At 38.0% G+C, this 24,296-nt stretch overlaps 1 protein-coding gene and 1 non-coding gene across 2 annotated transcripts; one reads left to right on the top strand and one right to left on the bottom strand.

Moving 5' to 3' along the window:
- Positions 1 to 537: 537 nt before the first annotated feature.
- Smp_tRNA_01582_Gln_TTG.1.1 lies at positions 538 to 604 on the top strand. Its single transcript has one exon. It is a non-coding gene (tRNA).
- A 2,967-nt stretch (positions 605 to 3,571) lies between these two features.
- On the bottom strand, positions 3,572 to 9,114 carry Smp_137640 (hypothetical protein; the record flags this gene model as incomplete). The annotated part of the gene is made up of 4 exons (XM_018795549.1): positions 3,572 to 3,772; positions 5,927 to 6,109; positions 8,511 to 8,715; positions 9,068 to 9,114. 4 exons carry the CDS (start codon positions 9,112 to 9,114, stop codon positions 3,572 to 3,574), a joined length of 636 nt encoding a protein of 211 aa, XP_018649851.1.
- Positions 9,115 to 24,296: the final 15,182 nt, after the last annotated feature.

The raw sequence follows: 24,296 nt of genomic DNA, 5'->3' as shown, positions 1-24,296 counted from the left end.
ATTATTTCAGAACATTACATGGCAAATAAATGTGTTACATCATACATCTATAAATTATTAGAAATGGAACTGGTTACTCACTGTTAACAAGTAGTATAAAGTAATACACAAAGAATGAGAAGAGGATCATGACAATGAAAACGAGCTTAACATGTAAACTTTGAAGTTTAACAGATTTTACAAATCAATCAAACATTTGTCAACACAAATGGTAATGTATAAAAAACAGCAAGTGGCTATCAGGACTCAGTGGCCGAGTGGATAACGCGATGGCGTTTGGAGCGAAAGGTACTGGGTTCGAGTCCCAGAGTGAACATCAACTCTGAGATGCAGGTACATCCAGCTGACGAGTCCCAAATAAGACGAAACGCGCGCCAAACTGTATTCCACTGATAGCCACTATCCATCTCTGCTTACAATGTTTATCTACCCCTAAATACTGAACAAATTCCATTAAGGAAGTTGGCACCGTTATTACACTAGTTTAAGGTGACTCGATATAATGGTACACTATAATAAATATAAAGAATCAAATGATGACTGAACAATCACCATTTATATTATCTTTATTTTTATATATTAATTTGACTGAAAAAGCATTTGTTTTATTCATATCAGGGTATGTAATTATATTTGTCAATACCCTCATATCATTTATAAAATTATACAGAAGTTAGATTGTGTTCTAAATAACACAAAGCTTAGCATACTGCCTAACATCTTTCTAAAAATTATATATATATATATATATATATATATATATATATATATATATATATATATGTCAGTCAGTCACAATGTAGAACTTCAAACGTACGTACACCACTTCGAGTTGTCATACCACATTAGCACAGAGATACAGGTGTCGACTCAAATCCCATAGTGGTAGAAGTAGTAAGAGTATAAGCATTAATGTGAAAGATTAGGGTCTGAAGATGTTATTGAAGGAGCATAATACAGTGAAATAAATTTGAAAATGGAAAACAGATAGAGACATGAAGAACTCAGAAGATTAGTATTTGGTAGAACACAAAGAGTGGATGCACCTTCGTTATTGCAAACGATTTTGAGCCATGTCATTCAAGGTCTCTAAACATCGATCGCTATCATCTCGCGAATCCCAACCAGGTAGTCTACACCTACCAACATGGCTCAGTCCACTTGTCAGTGACTTCATGGATTTGTGCCACGTTTTGGTCTGACCCCCCCTACCTTTCTTCCAACCTACTCCTACACCATGAAGCATTGCACGTCGGGACAGTCGGTGGTTGGGCATACGCAACACATGTCCCAGCATCTCCACTGATTAAGTTTCACTACTTCATCAATCGATTTTCCATCCTTACCTAGTACCCGTTTCTTAACAACTGCATTATTTACCCAGTGGTCCCAGGATGTAAAAGCAATGCTTCGAAGACACCTATAATCGAATACTAGCAGCCTACGAATGTCCTCTACTCTTATCGGCCATGTTTCACTGCCATAAAGTATGGCTGAACAAACTGCTGCGCAAAACGGATATCTTGCCTACTCCATGAATGACGCAAGTTGGTGAAAGCTAGTCGAGCTTTCTGTATCCGTGCTGAGATTTCGTCACACACCAGACCACAAGGACTGATGAGACACCCAAGATAAGTGAAGCGGTCAACACGCTCAACTACTTCACTCCCTATCATTAGTTCAGGTGTCAATGCAACCCAATCCTGAAGTAACATTTTGCACCTCGAGGGGGAGAATCGCATCCTGAACATACCTGCATTGTTGCTTATAGTGGTCAGAAGACTCTGCATTTTGTCAGCGTCTTCACCAAACAGAGCTGTCATCGGCGTATCCCAAGTCAACAAGTGAGCCTCCCGGTAAAATTTCAACTCCTGGAGATTTAGATGATGAGAGTGTTATCTCTAAAAGCATATCAACGACAAAGTTATATATATACATATACTTTATTTGGACGTATGTAAAAATATCGAGCTAACTTATACCCTCTGTTTCATCTTATGCTTGAGACAATCGTACGCGTATTATATCACGTCAACTGTCAATGTAATGGTTATAGAACATTTCTTGACTAGTTTTAAAGCCCGTTACCGAGATATCACCATACAAGAGCATATTGCCTACCACACATAACTAATTAATGTCAATCAGTGATCAAGTGCTAATACGTGTACTCATCTTTGAAAGTAGACATTCAGTGCTTATAGGTTAGTGATTATTAAAGATTGTTGAAAAACTAAAGCATAAAATAGGTTCTATGATGAGTATTGAATTAATACTAAAACTTCTAATAAAACAAAGCTGAAATCAAGAGATAAGTGAGACCACGTATACAAGTGCAGAATTATAATTTGGCTAAAAGTGCACGAACATTTTGTCTTTGTGAGATTCGGGATCAACTTCTGGTCGATCTTATAACTTTCTAAATAATTATGTAGTTCCATGTGGATATCATCTACGGTGATACTCAAGTAATTTGAAATCATCATAATTCACTTTTTCCGTCACTGAAATAACATAAAACATGATGGAAAGTAGCTATACCAACTCTATAATTTATTCACTAGACGAAACTTAACAGCAGAATGAATAAAAGTTCGATTATTTGATTCAACCGGCTAAAGTTGGACATTACATAACCGTGTGATCAATTCTGAGCCAATAAAAACAATAGTATCATAATGTTAAGCTGAACACAGTATGTAGCTGTTGTCGTAGGATTTACACAATATAGAATAATCAGTGTAATAAACTTTATCACATCATGTTATGTAATCACACACGATTGACCTACTGAAAATTTGGAGAAAAACTTATCGAATGAGTTTACAGTTTGCACCAAAGATTCATTTTCCAGATACTGATTCCTGTACTTGGTTTTCAGTTGCACCCTAAGTATGAGGGTTTATGAGTAATACTCAATCGCTCAAGAGTAAATAAATGAACAGGGTTCAAACCTGTTTCTCATTGAAGTACATGCTAATTATGTTGCTCACAACTAAACCATCCAGCTCAGAGAACATAACACCTCAGACACTCCTTATCCTGAACTACAAATACCCTTTATCATCATAACTAAAAAGTATCGAAAAAAAAACGACTGAACAATACCAAAAAAATATTTATATTATATTTGTCTAGGAAGAGAATATTGTGTACACTACTTGGGTAGGCAAAGGGAATAATATATAAAAATTTATTTAACAAAAATAATAGCCATTAAAAATCTACACAATTCGCTCATTCATTAATAATAATACAAAAGAAGAAACCTATAAAGAGAATATCACAGTCCGTTGATACAAATTGGATCATTGTGTTGAGACTATAAAATTAATAATAATAATAATAATGGTAATGATAATAATAGTAATAATAGTAATAGTAATAATAATAGTAATAGTAGCAATAGTAATGGTAATAATAATAATAGCAATAATGGTAATAGTAGTAATAATAGTAATAATAGTAATAGTAATAATAATAATAATATTATTGACTATATAAACATATACACAGTGTGCCTTTTTATCAAAATAAGATTATTTTAAAATTTAGGGGGAACAATAAAAAATTACTTATCCCATGAAAATCCAGGTTTATCATATGGTAATGATGGACAACAGGTTATAGGCCATGTACCATGTTCATAACGATATTTTAATTCTGTATTACTAATAAACTTTAATATTGTTAATAATACCATTAATATTGTTAGAAAAGTTAATATACCAGTTGAAAATTGAGTAAAACCACAATGTGTTGGAATATTAGTCTAGAAAAACAAATTGAATGTGATAGATAATAGGTGATGATGATGATGATGATTTTTTTAAATATATTCTCATAATTATGAATTCTAAAAACAAGTCTTAAATAAAGATGAAACAACTATTGGCAAATCCTGGTTTTGAATTACTTAACTTACGTCTGTTACCCCTCGTGGAAGAGCATAGGTCACCCACCAGTATTCTCCACTCAACTCTATCCTGGGCTCCTGCCCCCGAATGCTCTGGTACGGCCGAGAGTGGGGAGAGTACACTCTCCCTCTACAAATGCTCTCACATGGCCACGCATATATAGCCTCTGCCACACAAGTCCTACTCATTGCCTTCTCACACCAGGGGTCTTGTTTACGAAATTGGGAGGACGAAAAGCGAATGTCCGACGCTTTAACCGGGTTGGTGTATACGGAGGGTCCACCTAGTGGAGTTGGGAAACCCTGATCCCAAACCAATGGTGCACATGGGCTCCAGTATCCTGAGGAAACAAATGGAGTATGAATCAATCGTTGGTCACCGGCTACCATGGGACTGCTTCTCTTCACGATGCTCCACCGCCTTGTGGACCAGACCTTTAGATCAAAGGCTCCGGGTATGTCCCCCAAAGAAAACCAACTACTTCAGTTTGGGAACCTGGACAGTATCACAGCCCTCACACAAATCAAATGAGATTTGTGTGGCGCATTTATATATCTGGTGCCCTTTTGTACCAATATTTATGTGTTTAATTAATTATTAAATTAAAATCCTGGGCAATCCTTTTCAGTTTATATTCATCCTTTTGATGTCTGCTTCCAATGCCCGACGTAGTGTATCTTTCGGCATTCCTCTTTTCCGTTTCCTTTCATGATTTTAAGTAAGCGCTTGTCTAGTGATGCAGTTTTTTTATTTCCACAATGTATGTCCTATCCACTTCCAGTGCTGATTTTTAATGGGGGGGGGCAATAAATTAGTGATTGAAGCATACCATTCTTAATAAGTAAGTAGTCAGTTTAAACGACGCTACAAATACATTGACTTGGAAAAGTTGGAAGAAAGCTATGTATAGCCAATATAAAAAGTGACATCAGTTCACTAAGTTATTCACTGTTGAAATGACTCGTGTTAGTAGATGTAAACTATAGGTTGGAACCATAGGTCGGAAAAACATGAGGTAATGCAAATTTGAAAATCAGAATCTTATTAACAGAAAGTGTAAAATTCGACCCAATTGTCTAAAAGGACGAAATTTTGAATTAACCTTGAATTGATTTTTCACCTGTGTGAAATAAGAAATAGCGCATGTCATTTCTAATCGTTTTAATGAATCTATTGAGTCAACGTGTTAAAATGTCATTCATTATATCACCTTGGGAATCATTTATTAGGTAGGTTTTCTTTTCGAGAGCTCAACGATCAAATCCTTCAAGTATAGACTGTAATTAACCTCACGAAACTGGTTAAACTAATGAACACGCATGGATGAAACCATTTGTATCCCGTCTTCGGTTCGCTTCGTCAGTATAGGTTTCATTGAGGAAGTTAAATGCAATTTAGTTGCATTAAAAGTTATTTCAATAGATATGCTGAGTCTACGTGTTACAATTTTATTCTCCACATTACTTTTAAAATTAAGACTTGGGTTTAGAGTTTTCTTTTCGATTGTGGAAATCTATATCTTGTTCATCAATTTCATTACTTATGTGGAGCCAATTACAAAGTTTGTAACTCAAATGCCTTGATCCTTGAGTGCTTACGAAGCTTTACAGGCATGGTTACAAAAAGGAGTCACCAAGTCTATAAATCATGCAATTCTTTTCTCTAAAATCGACAATGGATAACAATAACAAGATTGAATATAGTTTCTTCGTCCCAAGTAATTTAACAGAAGTTACAAAACTATGCCTACTTCATATAGTTGAAGTAATTGACACAACTCAAAGAAACCTGAGCAGTGTGTACAAGAGAAATATGTTTAACATAATTATTCACCTCGGACCATAAAAGGGTCATCTCATTTTGTTAGTACACAATTTCTAAGCAGAATCAAAAACGCATGCAATACAGATTAAGAAAATAGTGAACTATGATGAAGAGTATCATTATAACCATATGAATAGTTTTGTTACAAATCATTATAATATTTATGAACTAAAAGAGCAACTTACTTTACATATAATTTGCCTCTTACAAACCTCTGAATCCACAGGAGTACATACACCTGGATGAGTAATATTGAATGTTCTTTCAGGTAGATCACCTATTTTCCATTGACATTTAGGATCACCTAATTCTTGACCATTAGTAAATCCATCACCATCACTATCCAATGGACAGAGTAGACTCCAAGACTTTAATTGTATTTCGTTATAAAAAAGCAGAATGCAATAGAGAATTTTAATCATGAAGGAGAAAGAATTTGACAAATTAACTAAATTTATCTGATTCGACCCACACTGAAAACCAGATAAGGTACTAGTCATCAACAAACAACCAAGTAATGTAAGTCAGTTTTTCAAGAGCTCAGTGGTCGCATATCAAAATAACTTCGTGGTAACTTTACTGGCTGACACGAGTTTGAGTCCCATGGGAACAACAGTCCCCTTAAAACTGGAATTCACTGACACTGACAGGTGACAACTGGTTCTAAACTTGGTTTTGTGGTTTTCTAACATCAAAATCACGTAATATATGTGATGAATCCAAGTTTAGTTTATTTAATGAAATAACAATTCACCTTATTTATTTATTAAAACACATAAACATTGGTACAAGAGGGGACCAAATATATATGCGCCACACCTTATTCGATTTGTGTGAGGGCTGGGATTCTGTGTGGGCGCCGAAACCGGAGTAGGGTGCCACTCCCCGAGCCTTTGACCCAGAGGTCTAATCGACAAGGCAGTGGAGCGACGTTAGGAGATTCAGTCCCATGGAAGCCAGTAATCAACAATGGGTTCATATGTCATTTATTCCTTCAGCATCCTAAAGCCCATGTACACCATTGGTTTAGAATCAGGGTTTTCCAACTCCCCGAGGTGCATTCTCCGTATCCACCAACCCAGTTAAAGCGCCGAACATTCGCTTCTCGTCCTCTGAATTTCGTAAACAACACTCCTGTCGGGAGAAGACGGCGAGTACGACTTCCGTGACAGTGGCTGTATACACGTTGCCATGTGAGAGTATTTCGAAAGGGAGAGTGGGCTTTCCATACCTACATCCGTAACAGGGCGTTTGGGGGAAAATTTACTTTAGATAAAAATGGCCGACAAAAAAGGCTTAGAATCCAACCTCTAATGGACAATTATTATCCGGCGACTACATCAGTGACAGTCAGTCATAAGCAACGTAGAACTTTGGACATATGTGCATTGGTTCAAATTGTCACAACACAATAGCACGATGAAATGAGATTAGCAGGAATAATAACAGTATCAGTAGTAGTAGAAATGTTATATCCCAACTTTTGAGAACTATTTATGAACCAATACGATACATATGTTTTTACTGTATAATTTTTAAGTAGCTAAATTATGCATATCCGTGTTCCTCTTATTATAAGCCTTATTTTGACTCATAGACTATTACTATGAGATTTACCGTTCTTGAGTTATCCCCAGTCTATTAATTACTGTCTCCCAAATTCACAGCCACATTTGGCTGAATCTTGTACAAATGTTATTTTCTATTTTATTGGTACGACGCGGTCTGTCTGTTTGGTATATAAACTCAGTATGTTCGAAATACATGATTCATACCGCAGAAACTGTTATTGGTGTTCTGGACATAACTGGGCTAGGCAGAAAGCAGGACCGACAAGTATTCTAGACTGCTCGTAAGGTTTCCGTGTGTCACTGGTCCGATCGACAATTCGCTTCTCTCTAACTAGCGGTCTTATCACGTTGAACATTATCAGGGCATCCAGGCGGCCACATGTTATAACAAGAAAGGATTAGGTATATACAATATCATTTAGGAACAACATATAGAATAAAAACTTCAAGATAACCTTGAGAACCAAGATCAGAGCGAAAACAGACAGCAAGCTCATCTGCGCAACTGCAACCGATTATGAACCACGTCATCTAACGTCTCCAATCACTGGTTATAAAAATCGTGCAGACTCCAATCAAGTAGTTTGCACCTGCCAGTATGGCTCAATCTAATAGCCAATGACTTCATAGTCTAACTCCACTTCTAGGTTTGGCCATCGTTAGATACGATGCCATTGTCACAATATTCTGTTTATGCATAATCACTATCCCAATTAATTGGTTGGAAGTGACCCAGTTTACATTAGTAAATAAGACTTTAGAGATAAATTCTCAAATGATGTCACTTTAGTGGTCAGAACTGTAACAACATTCGAATACTGATTTGCCTACCTTACAATTCGTCCAACCATGTAATATTATTTGTCACAAAACTGTATACTGGTTTAAGGTGAAGTATACAGAATTGTACTTGATTACTCACAGTTATACTAGACGTTTCAACTTGTTAGGAAAAATATAGCGATACTCTATAATTGAGATTCGCTTACTAAAAAAGGAATTTTATTTAGCAATATGAGAAATTTATACTCTTGTTAACCCTAAAAACATCTAAATTCCAATGTTTGATAAAGTAATCCAGGAAAGCTCTGTAGCTATTACTATGTACATCACTAAAATCTAAAATGATGATACTTAAAGAAAAGAAAATCTACTGGAGTTAATTAAGACGAATAAACAAAAAACCCAGATAGTTTACCCGTTTACTTTCGAAATCTGAGCCGAATGAATTAAGAGGTCCACCACCATCATAATTCAAGTGACCAATTGACTTTACAAATTTTCCTGGATTACAAGGATCCGGTACATTTTCACTATTAGGTATTTTTAATTTATGTTCAGGCAAACAATGAATGTAATCAAGAAATGATAGCCATATAAGAACAATGTACAACATGCTATATCTATAAGATGTGAATTAAGGATAATTGAAGAAAAATCTCTGTTTTTATCCACCTTCTACTGAATTAAAAGTTTCACCTATAAACATAATGACAAAAAAACATTACTCACCTTTATTAAATGTAAGTTAGCAACTCATAAGCACAGAATTGTACTAGCATGATAAACAAGGAAAAAGTTATTGAAATTAAAAGCAGAGTATTTCCAAGTCAAATTTACAACACAAGACGTGATATATAAGAACCAGTACAATGTATATATTCCTTACTTTACGTGGTATATCTGTTCGAACTCAGGAATGGCATTACGGAAAGTGTTCTTGAAACCAGACAAGTCATCGGTCCATGAAAATACCCGTCCCGTGGTATAGAGACCATCAGCACACCAGTATGCAACCCCATTTTGGCTTCCGCAATTAATTTTTCAGTTATGTATTGTGGATTCTGACTGAATGACAACGGAGTCGAGCTTCGCAAGATTACATTTAGAGCCACCCAAGGTTATCGGTAAGGTATAGTTTTTACCAAAAGTACTAACGGGCAATTTAAGGATTTAATCGGAAAACCTTGGGTTGTCAAAGTGATGGACAGAATGCTAATCGTTAGGTTGTCCACAATAGTAAAAAATGGTCGATTGATTTGTCCATTTAACCGAACTTCGAACTACGATTGCGAAAAAACGACTAGTAAGATAGGCAGAAACAAAGCATATGGACAAATCAATCAGATTTCGGAAAGAAATATATTCGTTTGAACAGCTACAAAGAATTCCTGCATTACAAATGACGTGATTTCCTGACGACACCCCGAATAATTCATCTACAAAGGTTCATTATTTATGTTAATTGACCATCGTTTTATTACTTTTTATTACAAAACGTTTTATAGGGACTGCTTCTTCGCAGGCTCAAAAATAGTTTAAGGCCGTCTACATACGTTACATTCACCTCGAAATAGTTTCCTCATGTAGTAAAATGATATGCCAAAGCACAAGATATTTAATGCAAGCAAACATTCTTAGAAAGTAACAGACAGACGAGAGATTTGAAGATGTGGATATTGTAGGTTGCCTTTTCGTCGTTTCTGCCTACGCTCCCACTGACTGCAGCCCAGATGAAGTGAAAGATGACTTTTACTGAAAGCTCTCTGAACTTCTTCAGAAAGCTAAGCGCTCAGACATAGTACTCGTAGAGGGTAACTTTTATGCCCAATTAGGCAGTTTAAATCAAACAGAAAGACAATTGGGTGCGTATTTTAGTATTCAACGAACCGATAATGGTGACCGTCTGTTGCAACTATGCTCAGACAATCGTTTATTTTTAGCAAGCACTAATTTTAAGCATAAGGAGAGACATCGTCTAACATGGCGACCACCTGCACCAAACCAACGATGGACTCAAATAGACCATATTGCCATCAGTCATCGTTGGAGAGGCTCGACAGAAGATTGTCGCTCGTATTGGAATACTTGTTTAGACTCTGATCACGCTTTAATAAGAGCACGCATTTGTTTGCGCCTCACTGGACGCAGAAAAACTACTCTAAGAAGACCCATTGGGATTGAACTGGAGGACGAGAAATCCAAATGTAAATTCCAGGAAGAACTGAGTTCACATCTAGGCAGTTCTGTAAACGAGGCTGACCCAGATGTTGCCTGGAAAGACATACGAACAGCTGTGGAAACAGCAGTCACATCTATTAGTCATTTAAACCATAGGGTTCCAAAAAACCAATGGATTTCTTCTAAGTCTATTTCACTGATGGATTTGCGTAAACTCATCCCATCAGGCTCTGAACACGACCAAGAGCGTAAACAAATTAGATCTAGGTTAACGAAAAGTCTAAGGAACGATCGTGAGCAGTGGTGGGCAACTAAAGCAAAAGAGATGGAAAAGGCAGCGGCTGTAGGCAACACCAGGCAACTCTTCAGACTAACAACAGAAACCGGAATTAAGAAGTAAAGTGTAAGTGAGACAATCTCGGAAAAAGACGGAACCCTTATCTGCTCTCAACCCAGCCGTTTAGAACGATGGGCGGAACACTTTAAGGAGCAGTTTAGCTGACCTTCAGATACTGCACAACTACCCACTATTCCCAGACAGACTGAATGGGACATTGAAGTAGGCCTCCCGACCCTACTTGAAGTTCAAAAGGCTATAACTAATCTGAAACGAGGGAGAGCAGCTGGTTCAGATGGATTGGCTCCAGAAGTCTTTAAATATGGTGGCCCAACTTTAGCGACTAGGTTGACTAATATTCTGGCTAAAATCTGGGAGACGGACGTAATCCCATCTGACTGGTCACAATCACTTATCGTCCCAATATATAAGAAGGATTAAAATGATTCTGTAATAACCATAGACGGATTAATCTGACTAACATAGCATCTAAAATACTTGCCTCAATAATTATCGGGCGCCTAACTAAGACTCGTGAACTGCAAACACGAGAAAATCAGGCTGGCTTCAGACCTGGTCGTAGCTGCATCAACCACATATTCACTATTCGTCAGGTTTTAGAGCACATACATGTTTATCGGCGTCCGAAAATGATAGTTTTTCTTGACTTAAAAGCAGCGTTTGACTCTGTAGACCGAGAGGCTTTGTGTCAGTGTCTGTCATTGAAAGGTGTACCTTAGAAGTATATAAACCTTGTGAAGGCTCTTTACTCGAACACTACCAGTCGAGTGAGAGCTTATGGCGAACTGTCATATGATTTTACAACCTCAAGTGGTGTCCGTCAAGGCTGTCCACTATCCCCATTTTTGTTTAACTTCATCATAGACCTATTTCTAGAAATAACACTCTCGTCGACTGAATTTTCAGAAATTGATCTCCTACCAGGAGGTTCACTTATCAACTTAGAATACGCAAATGACATAGCCCTGTTTGCTGAAGACGCTGACAAAATGCAGTCTTCTGTTAGAACTGAGTAATAATGCCAGGATGTTTGGGATGTGTTTCTCCCCATCTAAATGTAAATTGTTACTCCAGGACTGCCCTGCGTCAACACCTGAACTAAGCATAGGCAGTGAAGTAGTCGAACGCGTCGACAACTTCACTTATCTTGGAAGTCTGATCAGCCCTAATGGGTTGGTGTCTAACGAAATCTCAGCACGGATTCAAAAAGCTCGTTTGGCTTTTGCCAACTTACGTCACCTATGGCGAAAACAAGATACCCGTTTATCAATAAGAGAACGTGTATACTCCCTGGCAGTTCATTCTGTTCTAGTTTACGGCTGTGAAACGTGGCCATTAAGAGTAGAAGATACTCGCAAGTTACTAGTATTTGACCATAGATGTCTTAGAAATATTGCTCGCATCTGCTGGGATCACCGGGTAAGTAATAGTGGGGTTAGACGCAGGGTATTAGGGAATGATGGTAAATCAGGTCATGAGGTCATGAGTCTTCATCGACTGAGATGGTTGGGCCACGTGTTACGTATGCCTGAACACCGATTACCACGACGCGCTATGCTGACTAGTATTGGGGATGGTTGGACGAAAGTTGGGGGCAGCCAAACCAAAACGTGGCATCAGAGCTTGAAGTCACTAACTTCTAGTCTAAGCCATGTTGATAGATGCAGAATACCTGGTTGGGGTCCGCGTGACTATCGTAACCAATGATTGGAGACTGTGGGTGACATGGCTCAAAATCGATCACAATGGCGTAGGTGTATACACTCTTTATCTTCCCTTAAACCTTGAGATTAAAATTGCTTGATAACTTTCTTCCTTCCTATACTATATCCTTATATACAACCTTTCTCTTACATATTACCACCACAAAATTAACTATTAGAAGTCTTCATATACTCCCATCTATTTATAATCACAAAATAATGTAATCCACGTGGTCGTCAATGACTAGCACCAGGATTCGGCAATAAACGTTGCCATACTTCACAAGGACAGAAAGAGACAAGTAACAGTACCTTATAATACTAGAAAACAAAAACTAGTAGCGTACATGCAGTATCCTAAACTTGAAATCATTGCCATTTCATTTTAATTGTGTGAGGGCTACGATACTGCCCGGGTGCCCAGACCAAAGCAAGTGGTTTCCTTAGGGAGCCACACCCCAAGCCTAGAGAGTGTTCCAACATCATGGAATGAGTCGATAATTGTCCCTATCTTTAAAAACGATTCACCTTGTTTCTGTAACAACTATCGGAGGATATGTCTACTTCCGATTGTATCCAAACTGTTGGCTTCCGTCATATTTCGTAGCTTGTTCAAAACCCGAGAAAGATTGACTCGCGAGGAGCAGACTGGTTTTCGTTCTGGTCGAGGTTGGATTGATCACATCTTCACCCTCCGCCAAATGTTAGAACACCGTCCTACTTATCACATGCCAACAATCGTAGTGTTTCTTGATATCAGGGCTGCCTTCGATTCGTTGGACAGGACTGTTCTCTAGGACTGTCTATTGAAGAGGGGTGTGTCTGAGAAGTTTATTAACATCTTAAAGGCCCTATATACGAACACCTCAGGCAGAGTGAGGGCATACAACCGCCTTTCTCCATTGTTCCATTCGAGCAGTGGGGTTAGACAGGGTTGCTCAATCTCACCATTCCTCTTCAATTCTGCCATCGATGACATTCTGGAAACAGCTCTGATGGATGTAAGTAATAATGGTGTGGAACTGTCGCCTGGAGAAGAACTTCTCGACTTTGAGTATGCGGATGATATTGTCTTACTGTGCGATAATGCTCAAGCCATGCAACCCGCACTTAATCAGTTGGCAATCAGTGTCCGTAGATACGGTCTGTGCTTTGCACCTTCGAATGAAAAGTACTTGTACAAGACTGGCAGGATTCAAATCCTGTGCTCACACTGGGTGGTGAGCAGATTGAAGTAGTAGAGAAGTTTGTGTATCTAGGCAGCTATATAAGTGCCGGTGGTGGTGTGAGTGATGAGGTCGATTCATGTATAGTGAAAGCCAGAGCGGTTTATGCCAATCTGGGCCATTTTTGGCGCTTTCATGATGCTAGTTTGGCTGTAAAAGGTGAGAATAGTTTTGCTCTGTGCTCGCGAAACTTGACCTCCTAGTTGAGGATGTTAGACGACTCTGTGTTTGACCATCGTTGTCTCCGAAGGATTGCTAACATCCAGTGGCAACACAATGTTAGTAATGCAGAGGCTTGGCATCGTGTGTTCGGGCGCCGAGACGATAATTCAATTGGTGTCACCATCTTGAAACACCAACTTCGGTGGCTTGGACATGTTCTACGAATGTCGTCCCACATAATTCCTCGTCGTGCATTATTTGCCGACACTGGGACTGGTTGGATAAAGCGGAGAGATGGTCAGTGTACGGCATGATGTCGTGGTATGAAAGAATGCTGCAAACGGCTGGCTTCTGTTGATCCTTCCCGACTCCCTGGCTGGGGCCCGAGAGATTGTGCAAAACAGTGGCTAGAGACGTTATCAGATATGGCTCAAAATAGAAGCCAGTGGCGACCCTGCTGTAACCTTCTTTCACTTCCTTCATAAAGAGCGGTTATAACTTCTTTAGCTGAAACAGTTCTTCTGGTTGTGCCTTTCCGTTCCTCTCATTATTATTCTTATTATTACACTGACATACACTAATCTGTAGTTGTTACTGTTAATTTTTTTCTTATTTCTTATGTGCACCTTACTCTCTCTTTCTCTTACCATTGTCATTGTTATTGTGTGGTGCATATATATCTGGTGCTCCTTTGTACCAATATTTATGTGCTCAAATAAATAAATAAAATATGCAATAACCCAATTCTAAATATTACCATCTTCGCTTATCGATTGCATGACATTTTTAGAATAGTTTTCTGCCCAAGTTCACGGATTCTGTAGCAGAGTAATAAGTTAGTTAGAACACTTTAAATTCAACCTTCGGACTATATAAGCATGTGCTCAAATACACATTAAATTTTTCATCTCAAACGCGACGAAATTCCGGATAAAATATATATTAAATTTAGTAGATTAATTTGGCACAACCCGTCAATTTAGCAAATGAGTTTGAGTGGACAATTGTCCAAAAAACAAAAAGAGGAAACAAGGGTGAAATTCGAGGAAAATCTCTGAGGAAAGTCAGTGCGAACATGAGTAACAATGCATCAAGATGTCGCCAATTTCCCTATCCCGTAGTAAATAGTATGCATTTTCCCCTAAATTTACCTAGTGAGGGTAAACGTCTCGAAATTACCTCTCATGAAATGTCTACTTTTTCTCAAAGTTAACACCGAATTGTTCAAATGAAATTAATTATCCCTAGAGCTGAGTATAGTAAGGAAAGCATAAATCAACTACTCAGCATATACATCAAGTTTGCTTGCATTTACCAAGGAGACCAATGACTAGCATTTATCAATAATACGTGAAAGAGATCAATACAGATACATGTTCGGCAGAGGAGTATCAAACAAGAATTCAAACCTGTCACGAAGGTCACAACTCGAACTAGCGTCTGCAAAAGTACATGTAAGGTTAGCCATCCTTTTGCCATTTTCCAATAAATTACTATATTGCGGATTTTCAAGCATTGTTTTGTTCAATAAATCAGTGATGCACACAAAAACATGATTTTCACCGAGGATTTCATTTCAAACTTACAAACTCTTTTTACATTTGTCTATGAATGTGACGGTACAAAGTTTCCTAAATTCGAAGATGAAAATATCATATCCAGTAAAATTAAGGACTTTTGATAAAATCCCCACTTCAAACAATCAACTTATACCCATCATTTAACGACTGAATTCAATGACAAGTATTAGAAATCTTTAATATCACACACCTTGTGAATCGGAACTAATGCCTGACAAATTCATGGATACGTATTCAGTCACCTCTGGTAAGATACTCAAGCCATGCTAGGCAGAAATAGAGGGATTTTCATTCCTTAGATGCCGTGTCTCGATAGAAAAGGGGAGTTTTTAGCTAATGGGAAACATTATTCTAAAGATTTCACAGGTATTCAGGGTTCGACAACACTTATAAGTTACTATAAGTATTAAGAGTTTAATAACGCCTTAACCAGTAACACATTCTGTAATCGAAACGTGCGAACTCAGTGAAATCAGAAGCGAAGAGGCTTGAAGATATATTTGATAGAATATCGATCTATCTAGAAGTGACTGATCTGAGCTGGCTAGTGGTTGTAGGAGAAGTGAGGTACGGCGTACTCACTCGTGATCTGGTGCGGATGCATGACCGAGAGCCTTCAACTAGGTGAGTCCATAAAAACTGATGTGGTCAGCATCGAATGTCGAAGACCTATAAAAATAATTGATTTTAGGATAAATTTAGCTCTACAGTCCACTCGTTCTCCCCTAGTGGGGTCTTACGCGTCTTACGTGTTCTGGAAACCTTACTTATCTTCCAGAACGTGTTGTTTTGAGTCAGTTGTCAGATACTTCCGAAGTGTTTTCGCGATTGTTGATTATCGGATTAGGTGTCGTAAGTGTAGGACTCGTTTCTCTGGATTGTACCGAAGGAAGATCGACGTTAATAGGGTTCTCTTCTAAATACGCGGCTTTGGGTTGGTCGATGCTGGTGATGTCGTTAGTTCCGTTCTTATCGATTATATAGTACTTGGGTTCCCACTGAAGAACTTTGAAGGGCCCCTAGCATGTTACTTCGAGAGGTCGTTGAAATGAGTCGCGAATTACACAGCTTGTGCACTATATCGTAGGGCAGCTTGAACGAAAACATCAATTGACCGAGGTCGAATGTAAACAAGTTTAACTGAACGCAATGCTCGTGTAAGATTTTAAATCCATATTCCTTGAAGAAGATAAGGGGGCCACGAAGTCTCCCAAAAGTCGAAGTATCGTCCCATTCATGAGTTGAGCTGAAGTTTGTCTAATGTTAGCTTTCACCGCATTGAGAATGTCGAGTAAGACAAATGGAAGAGCGTCGTTCAACTGTAAAACGCTTGTAACTGAGAGGGGAGCTTTAGGCTGTCAGTGATAGCGTTCTATTGACCCGCTTGCCTCTGGGCAGTAGGAGATCGTTCAGAATCGTGTGATTCCTAATAATGTAGTAAGGCGACGAAAAGTCCAGATTCGAACTTGAGTCCTTGGTCTGTAGTGATATCTGAAGGACAGTCGAAATTGTGAACCACCGTTTTAGCAGTAATATCCTTGACGGGCACAGCTTCCAGCCATCAAGTGAAACTGTCTATGCACATTATGAGATAGGAGAATCCACTCGAATCTGGACAAAGTCCTACCAAATCCAGATGAACTTGGTCGAAACCAGCATCAGGGGTTGTGAAAGAACCTAAGTGACATTTGTTGTGTCTAATCACCTTGGATTTCTAGCAGCTTACAGATGAACGTACCCACTCCCTCAGAATTTTACTCATGCCAGGCCAGCAAAACCGTTCTACTATGAGCTTGATGGATGGACGAACAACTGGGTGAGAAAGTTAGTGCAACGCAACGAATAAGTAGCGTCGATAATGTTTCGGCACGATTGGGCGGTCCTTAACTGTGGATGTGTCGCATAATGAGGTTTCCTTACCTGTTCCTATCTGTTTAACGCGAAGTTTTAGGGTTTTGAAGATAACTGGTACTGAAGATCAATGTCTTCTTTTCGAAGCTAAGTGAGTTTAAGAAAGTCGATTCTTTGAAAACTGTTCAAGGGAGTTATACTAGACAAAGAATCTGCAACTGCATTATTTGCCCCAGAAATGTGTCTGAAGTGAACTACGAAATGTGGGCCAGTTGTCGAGACCCTCGAGGAGAGCGCTTTTCTAAAGATAAGCTTAAAGAGAAGGTACGAGGTTTGTGATCGGTGAAAAGAGGGAATTCTCGACCTCCAACAGAGTGTTGAAAGTGGTGTACAGCCCAATTCATGGCTACGAGTTCCCTACCGAAAGTGCTATACCTCGATTCAGTATCTAGCAACTGTCTCGAGAAGAATGTCAAAGGTTGACAGATGTGGTTAACCCATTGTTGTAAGACTCCTTAGATTGCTGAGACGGATGCGTCTACTGCGATACTAAGGGGTTCTTCGGTGTCCTGGTGTAAGAGTAATGTAGCTTAGGCGATAACTTCGTAACCATGGAGAATGCTTTTTCGCGATATCATCCAAATTGATGGATTTCGCACCTCCGAAAAGTTGGTTGGTTGGAGGTCTCATAAGAGACGCGCCATTTTTAAATGAACCGTTCATAATAACTTACTAGGCCGCCAAATGTGCGTAGTAGCTTGATTATGGTCTGTTCTAACTAATCTGGAATGGTCACCGCCTTGCTTTTTAGAGGTCGAACGCTTCGAGCATCGACAGCACGTCCGAGAAAGTCTAGATAGTCGGTGCCAGTTTGACGTTTCTTAATATTTACAGTAATGCCGTCCTTTTTCAGCTGTTCGAAGACGAAGTTCAGATGCTGGAGATGAGATTATCTGTCCAGACTTGCTATCAAGCAGCTATCAATATACGCATGTACGAAGTTGAAACCTCGAACAACATCATCGATGGATCTTCGGAAAGTTCATGCAGCAGTGCCTGAGCCGAAAGACTTGAGCGAAAATTCGTAGAGACCAAAAGGTGTGATAATGGCAGTTTTAGACATGTCCTTAACAACCATAGGAATTTAGTCATATGCTTTACCCAAATTCATTTTCGAAAAAAAGTTTTACTTTTAAAGGTAGCTGTCAAATCTTGAATAAGAGGCAACGGGTAACGATCAGGTATAGTCTTCGCATTCAATCGCCCATAGTCACCAGTTAGACCCCAGTTGTTGCTGTCATTTTTAGGGACCATGTGCAAGAGAGATACCCATGAGCTATTTGATGCCCGAATGATTCCCAAGTCTATGCTCTAAATGGTTTTTATTCAATTCCAGCCTTTGGAGAGCTAGTAAGCGTGCATTTGAGAATACAGGTGGTCCTGCAGTGGTGATGTGATGTGTAACGCTGCTGGTCACACACGGCAATTTCAGTTGCGTTTGGTATATCTCAGGTTACTTATCGAGTATGTTTTGGTAGAATGGATTAATCGTGTGTTTTCTTGTGACTGGGGATAATCTACAACTGGAAAAAGAAGTTACACGAACAGATAATGTAGCATAGCCATAATCTACCCCCTGTTTGCGCTTGTAGACGAGTAAATCATGATGTTTTAGCAGGTTTATGTCAATGATTGGCATAATAACATCTGCGACAACGAAGATTCGGTGGATCGGTTTGCTTAAACCCAAGCGAAGGTTCATATATCGCTAACCAAATGTGGAAATCGGTTTAACATTTGCCACTTGTAAATAGAAAAATGCTTTGTGAAGTCGGTCATAGGAATTCACTGGTAGAATGCTGACTTCGGCATCGGTGTCAAAGATGTAGCGAATTCTCGTAATCACATCAGTGATGCATAACACATGGCTGTGTTCTCCGGCTATGGTCGTCGTTAATGCGTAACGGCTGGGAAGTTTCCCGAAACAATTTTCGTGTCGGTCGTTTTGAAGCTCGGTAAACTGCAGGGTTTCCTGTAATTTCAAGAAGATTCTCCGTACTCATCATGGTACCAGCACCAATCAGAGTTATCTGTCACTCGTTTTTGTGTAGAGCTCCTTCGATAAGTTTGGGGTCGTCAACGGTCATTAGGTAACGCGTCAGAGTAGACAGATTTCTGTAACGTTGAGGAAGTTGAGACAAGAAAAGTTGTCTAAGTAGGCAATCATCGAAAGTCTTTTTACCAGTTAACTCTCTCATTCGTGACAATATGTCCGTTGCTAAATCATGTTGAAAATGGGTATTATTGAGGAATTGATCTAACCTTTGTCGATCGGTTAGATACCCGTGTTTAAGAATAGACCTTTTTGGAGTTTTACAAGGTTCCAAAACATCACTAGTGTACAAACTAGGTGTGATGCACCTTTGGAATTCGCACGGTTGTGCCTTTACTACTATGAGGAATTGTGCACTTGTATCGTTCACGCCGTCCGCTTAGAAGTCAGTTCCTGTGTGGCTGGAATGAGAGTGGCTCAATAAACTTGGTCTGAAGTAATTTGTGAGTCTCTTCAGTCATGATGAATTTAAAGTATAGGGATGAACGAGGGGAAGAAAAATATCCAAAAATACGATAAACTATATAAATTATTAAAAATTAAAGTGAAGAAATGATACATAAAGTTCCATAAAGGGAAAGACCCTGAGTTTAAAAACAGGTGTACCAGTTCGTGTTGAGCCCAACACTAAAAATGCTACAAGTATTAGGATTTCAATAACACCTTAACCAGTAACACATTCTGTAATCGAAACGTGCGAACTCAGTGAAATCAGAAGCGAAGAGGCTTGAAGATATATTTGATAGAATATCGATCTATCTAGAAGTGACTGATCTGGGCTGGCTAGTGGTTGTAGGAGAAGTGAGGTACGGCGTACTCACTCGTGATCTGGTGCGGATGCATGACCGAGAGCCTTCAACTAGGTGAGTCCATAAAAACTGATGTGGTCAGCATCAAATGTCGAAGACTTATTTGGTTTTGAATTAGCTAACTTAGTTACAAAGTGATTAGGAATATTTCTAATCGCTCTGTTGCCACTGAAAAGTATGATTTATCAATTTTCCACGTTGCAATGATCTCGAAAGTACTAATATTATTATTCACAAACACCTCATGTGTACTTAAGTGTTATGAAGAAAACATTTTGGGTTTATTCAAAAGTGCAATAATACACAAGTTTCAATAATGTTAGCATTATATTTGCCATATCTGAAAAAAAGAGAAAAGAAAATATTAATAATAGAATAATAATATTAAATCAGGTTCTGTGTAATTGAGAAGAATATTGAATTGACTTCAAAGAAGGAAAGCAATAAACTAAGAAAATAGAAATAAAGTAGACACGAAATTCGTAAATAGTTTAATGAGCGTGTTTATGAACAAACAACAAGAATAAACGACTATGCATGTATCGCCAAATGAGTAAACAAAATTAATTAATGGGTAAATAACTTATTATTGTAGTAAGATATGACGTTAAAATAAGTGTTTGTGCAATCATAATTTGGAGTGATGCTATGAAAGTCTTCTTAATTAAGTGCAAAGGATAATCAATATGTATGAGTCCTATATGCATAGTGAAGATAAAACGAGTCTGAGAAGTTGATTAAAAACTTCGTAATCTTAAGAATATTTATTTAGAAGGAAAAAAAAGAGAGATAGAGAGAAACGAAATGAACACCTTGTGAAAGGGTTTAACCATGATAATAGTTTGTGCATTGAGCTAACATGATGTGGGTGAATATTCCATTACGTACTTATCTTACACATTAGCATTTTTGGTAAGTTTTAAAACCAATGATAACAGCCACATAGAAAGTTGATCGTATAATTAATTACAGAAATCACAATAAGATAAACCTCTGACATTACGTTATTACGAAGGTTCGAGTAATGAAGTTGTGGAATGTGACTAGTTAGCATGTGTAAAATCAGGTTTTGACAATCTGTCGTAAGACATGAGGATAACTTCTGATGAGTTACCGAGTAGTTATTTGTTGAAAACAAATGATTCCAAGGTCTGTTTTGAAAAGATGTTCATTCCTAAAGTGTTATGTGCCTGATGCGTTCTTGAATCACAATAAAACTTTGAAACTCAAAGTGAAACACAGCGAACGAGACTGCTAAATTCCGAAAAAAGAGGATATCCTCTTTGCCCGCTTGTTAACTTGAGTTGAAATATCAGTTTAACAATCCGAGCTCTTTGATGATGCCTCCAGTAAATCAACTGAAAATGCGTAAACTAGTTGACCAAATATCACTTACAATCATTAGATTTTATGGACTGAGAATTTGTCACCAGACAAGTTATAGTAAAACAGAAATAACAGTGTTCGAGCTCCAAATGATTTAGTGTAACAAGTTCATCTCAGTGGATATTAATTTCTTCTCGTATAGAATTTTACATTCCTAACAACACGAATACCTCCAGTCAAAGGAACAAGTTCCATGAACTAAGACATATTAGTGGGTGAGTTTGATCCGTTCTTTATAGCTGTGTCCGAAACTTCGTTAACGTAAGACTTACACTATTTTATCACAAGCACCTAAAAAGTGATGAATAGGTGTCTCAAGGTAGTATTGTGATATACATTAAAGACATTATGCATATATGTTTTTTTGTTTGCGAGTCTCATGAAGGCATGAGTATGTGGAGTTACTAGCTGCGAACTCATTTTGGAAAGTTGTACATTTGTATTGCATGTAATCCATCATAACCCAATCTGCGAAGCTGACGACTTTGTCTCAGAACTCTAGGCAATTAAGTAAAAGTACTAGCTGCCTGGCATCTGGAGTTTTCACGATGTAAATTAAGACGATATGTACACTGTTCGATCGTATAGCACATTCGATAGTGGTTTCCTTATACTGATAAAACATACTTTATAACAGTACGTATACAAACCCATGTTTTTTGATAAAATTCACATATATTCTTTGGCAGGTTCAGTACTCAAACAACGAACCAAGCTTACTTACTAGTCGGGAAAGCCCACCACTACGAGTACCGTCCGAGATATCTCTGTAGCAGTCAAAACTGACAAGATTGGTAAGACATAATGCTTACTTGTGTCTATTTATTTAGTCATTGTCACTCGGTTAGTCTAACTCGTATTGTAGTCAAATCGGTGGAAAAGGCTATTCATGATGTTGCTTTTACATAGCGTTAAATTTAATTAATTAGGTATGTGGGCTAATAATACCACCCGGCCGTCCAAACCAAGAACTTAGTGGCTGAAAGTGGAACGCGCTATTAAGCCGCCACATTTAACGACCGAGCAAAATGGTCCCAAATAGTTCCGTTGTATTTAACTAAAATAATTGCAAGAGACTGAACTGAAAGACAGACACATTCGAGTGACTTTTATGGATCTGAGCAGACCTTCGACATCTCATGTTTTAGATAAAAATCAAAAAGTTTAGAGATCAGTTCTAGAGTTACAGATTAAACTACTGACTTCCTCAATGTACGGGGGTAATGAGTGAGAGCAAACAGCAACTTTTGATCATGGGAATTTATGGAGTTCATTCCATTGAACAATGATTTATGCCCGCCTAGTGTTTTCTACTTTACGTAGATGATATACCTTAAGTCGCAGGATCCTCTACTTTATTTTTTGTAGATGGCTTTAAGTCTGAATACCTATACAGAATGTGACTGATAGGACTGGATTGCATGAATATCCTTATGTACAACTCAAGGTATAACGGTGATCATTAGATTTAAGTTTTAACAAGAGTATAAAAATGGAAATCAGTTATGGGGATAATTTACATTACAATAAAAGGAATGACACTACGTTAGATTATTGATTGTGAAGGTTTAAGAGTGATAATTAATAGTGACTACATGGCCCAAGACGGCTGCTTCCATAAGATTTCAGGTGTAATAGGCTGTTCGTAAGTCATTTCCTACTCGGGATGAAGAAAGATTTAAGATATCATACCCGACGTATGCGAGGACGAATTTTGGATGTGAGACTCAAGAAGCGAATTCGTGTTTCAAATATGAAACGGAGTTTTGAAAGGTTTCAACAGTGAACGAAATAAATGGTGGAAGGCCTTATTAGAGTACCTTAAGCAAATTGTCTGAAACGTCCCAACCCATTTCTGCTACCTTACAAAAAACTGCAAGACTAATTTATGCTGATTTACTGTACAATGGACGATGATTTTAATGTGCTTTGTTTTATTCACAGTTGCACCGGTCATATAAGAAATTATAATTAAGTTCAAAACCTAAGACCAAGCGATCAACATGTGAAGTTTTATCGCTGTAATCGAGTTTTGGATGATTGGGACTTTTTTACCAGAATACATAGTATCAATACTTGTTAATTATATATATATATAATTATTATTTGTCCATTTTATTCGGTAGCCCAAAATACTTTTTATCACCCACTCTGTTGTTCTCGCTCAAGAAGTCATATGAGGGATTAGGGCGCAGCAGGTCGCGTATCAGTATCAGATTACGGACAGTACAAGTCATAACAGTATAAAATCTCTTGTACAACTTACCTTGCTAATTTTATCATCTCGCAGTACAGACATAACCTACCTACTTTAGATAATGTACAGTAACGTCGGATTCTGAAATCTGATTGACTAACATTACTATCAAGCCTGATACACACAGTGAATGTTCTACTTCAAAGTAGAATACTAACAACTAAAATGAAAATGTATGATACTGGTTTACTGTCATTTTTTTTCTTTTGAATGAGCACAAAACACCATGTACAAGAAAGATTTAGAAGTTACATAAAAAGAACTAACAACAGAAATTACTTTTTTCTGGAAGGGGTAGGATAACCAATGAGAACTAAACAGTCAATTAAACAATCATCATTAACTTCGAAGATAGCAGGGAATAAATGACAAAAAGAAAAATCATAGATGCTAAACTGTATCCTCTATTTTTTACTCATTACACAGGAATGTAAGTCATAAAAACAGAAATCACGCCTTGTTTACAAACAAATTCATGGGAAGATGTACATGTATAATTTAAATATTTAGTCTATATATATAGACTATACATTGACATCAAACTAACTCATAAAGAAACATCAGCATCAAATAGTTTC

The sequence above is a fragment of the Schistosoma mansoni genome, chromosome 2, assembly GCF_000237925.1.
Source record: "Schistosoma mansoni strain Puerto Rico chromosome 2, complete genome".
NCBI lineage: Eukaryota > Metazoa > Platyhelminthes > Trematoda > Strigeidida > Schistosomatidae > Schistosoma > Schistosoma mansoni.
The sequence above is the reverse complement of the archived record's forward strand: the minus strand, read 5'-3'. Positions and strand labels throughout refer to the sequence as shown.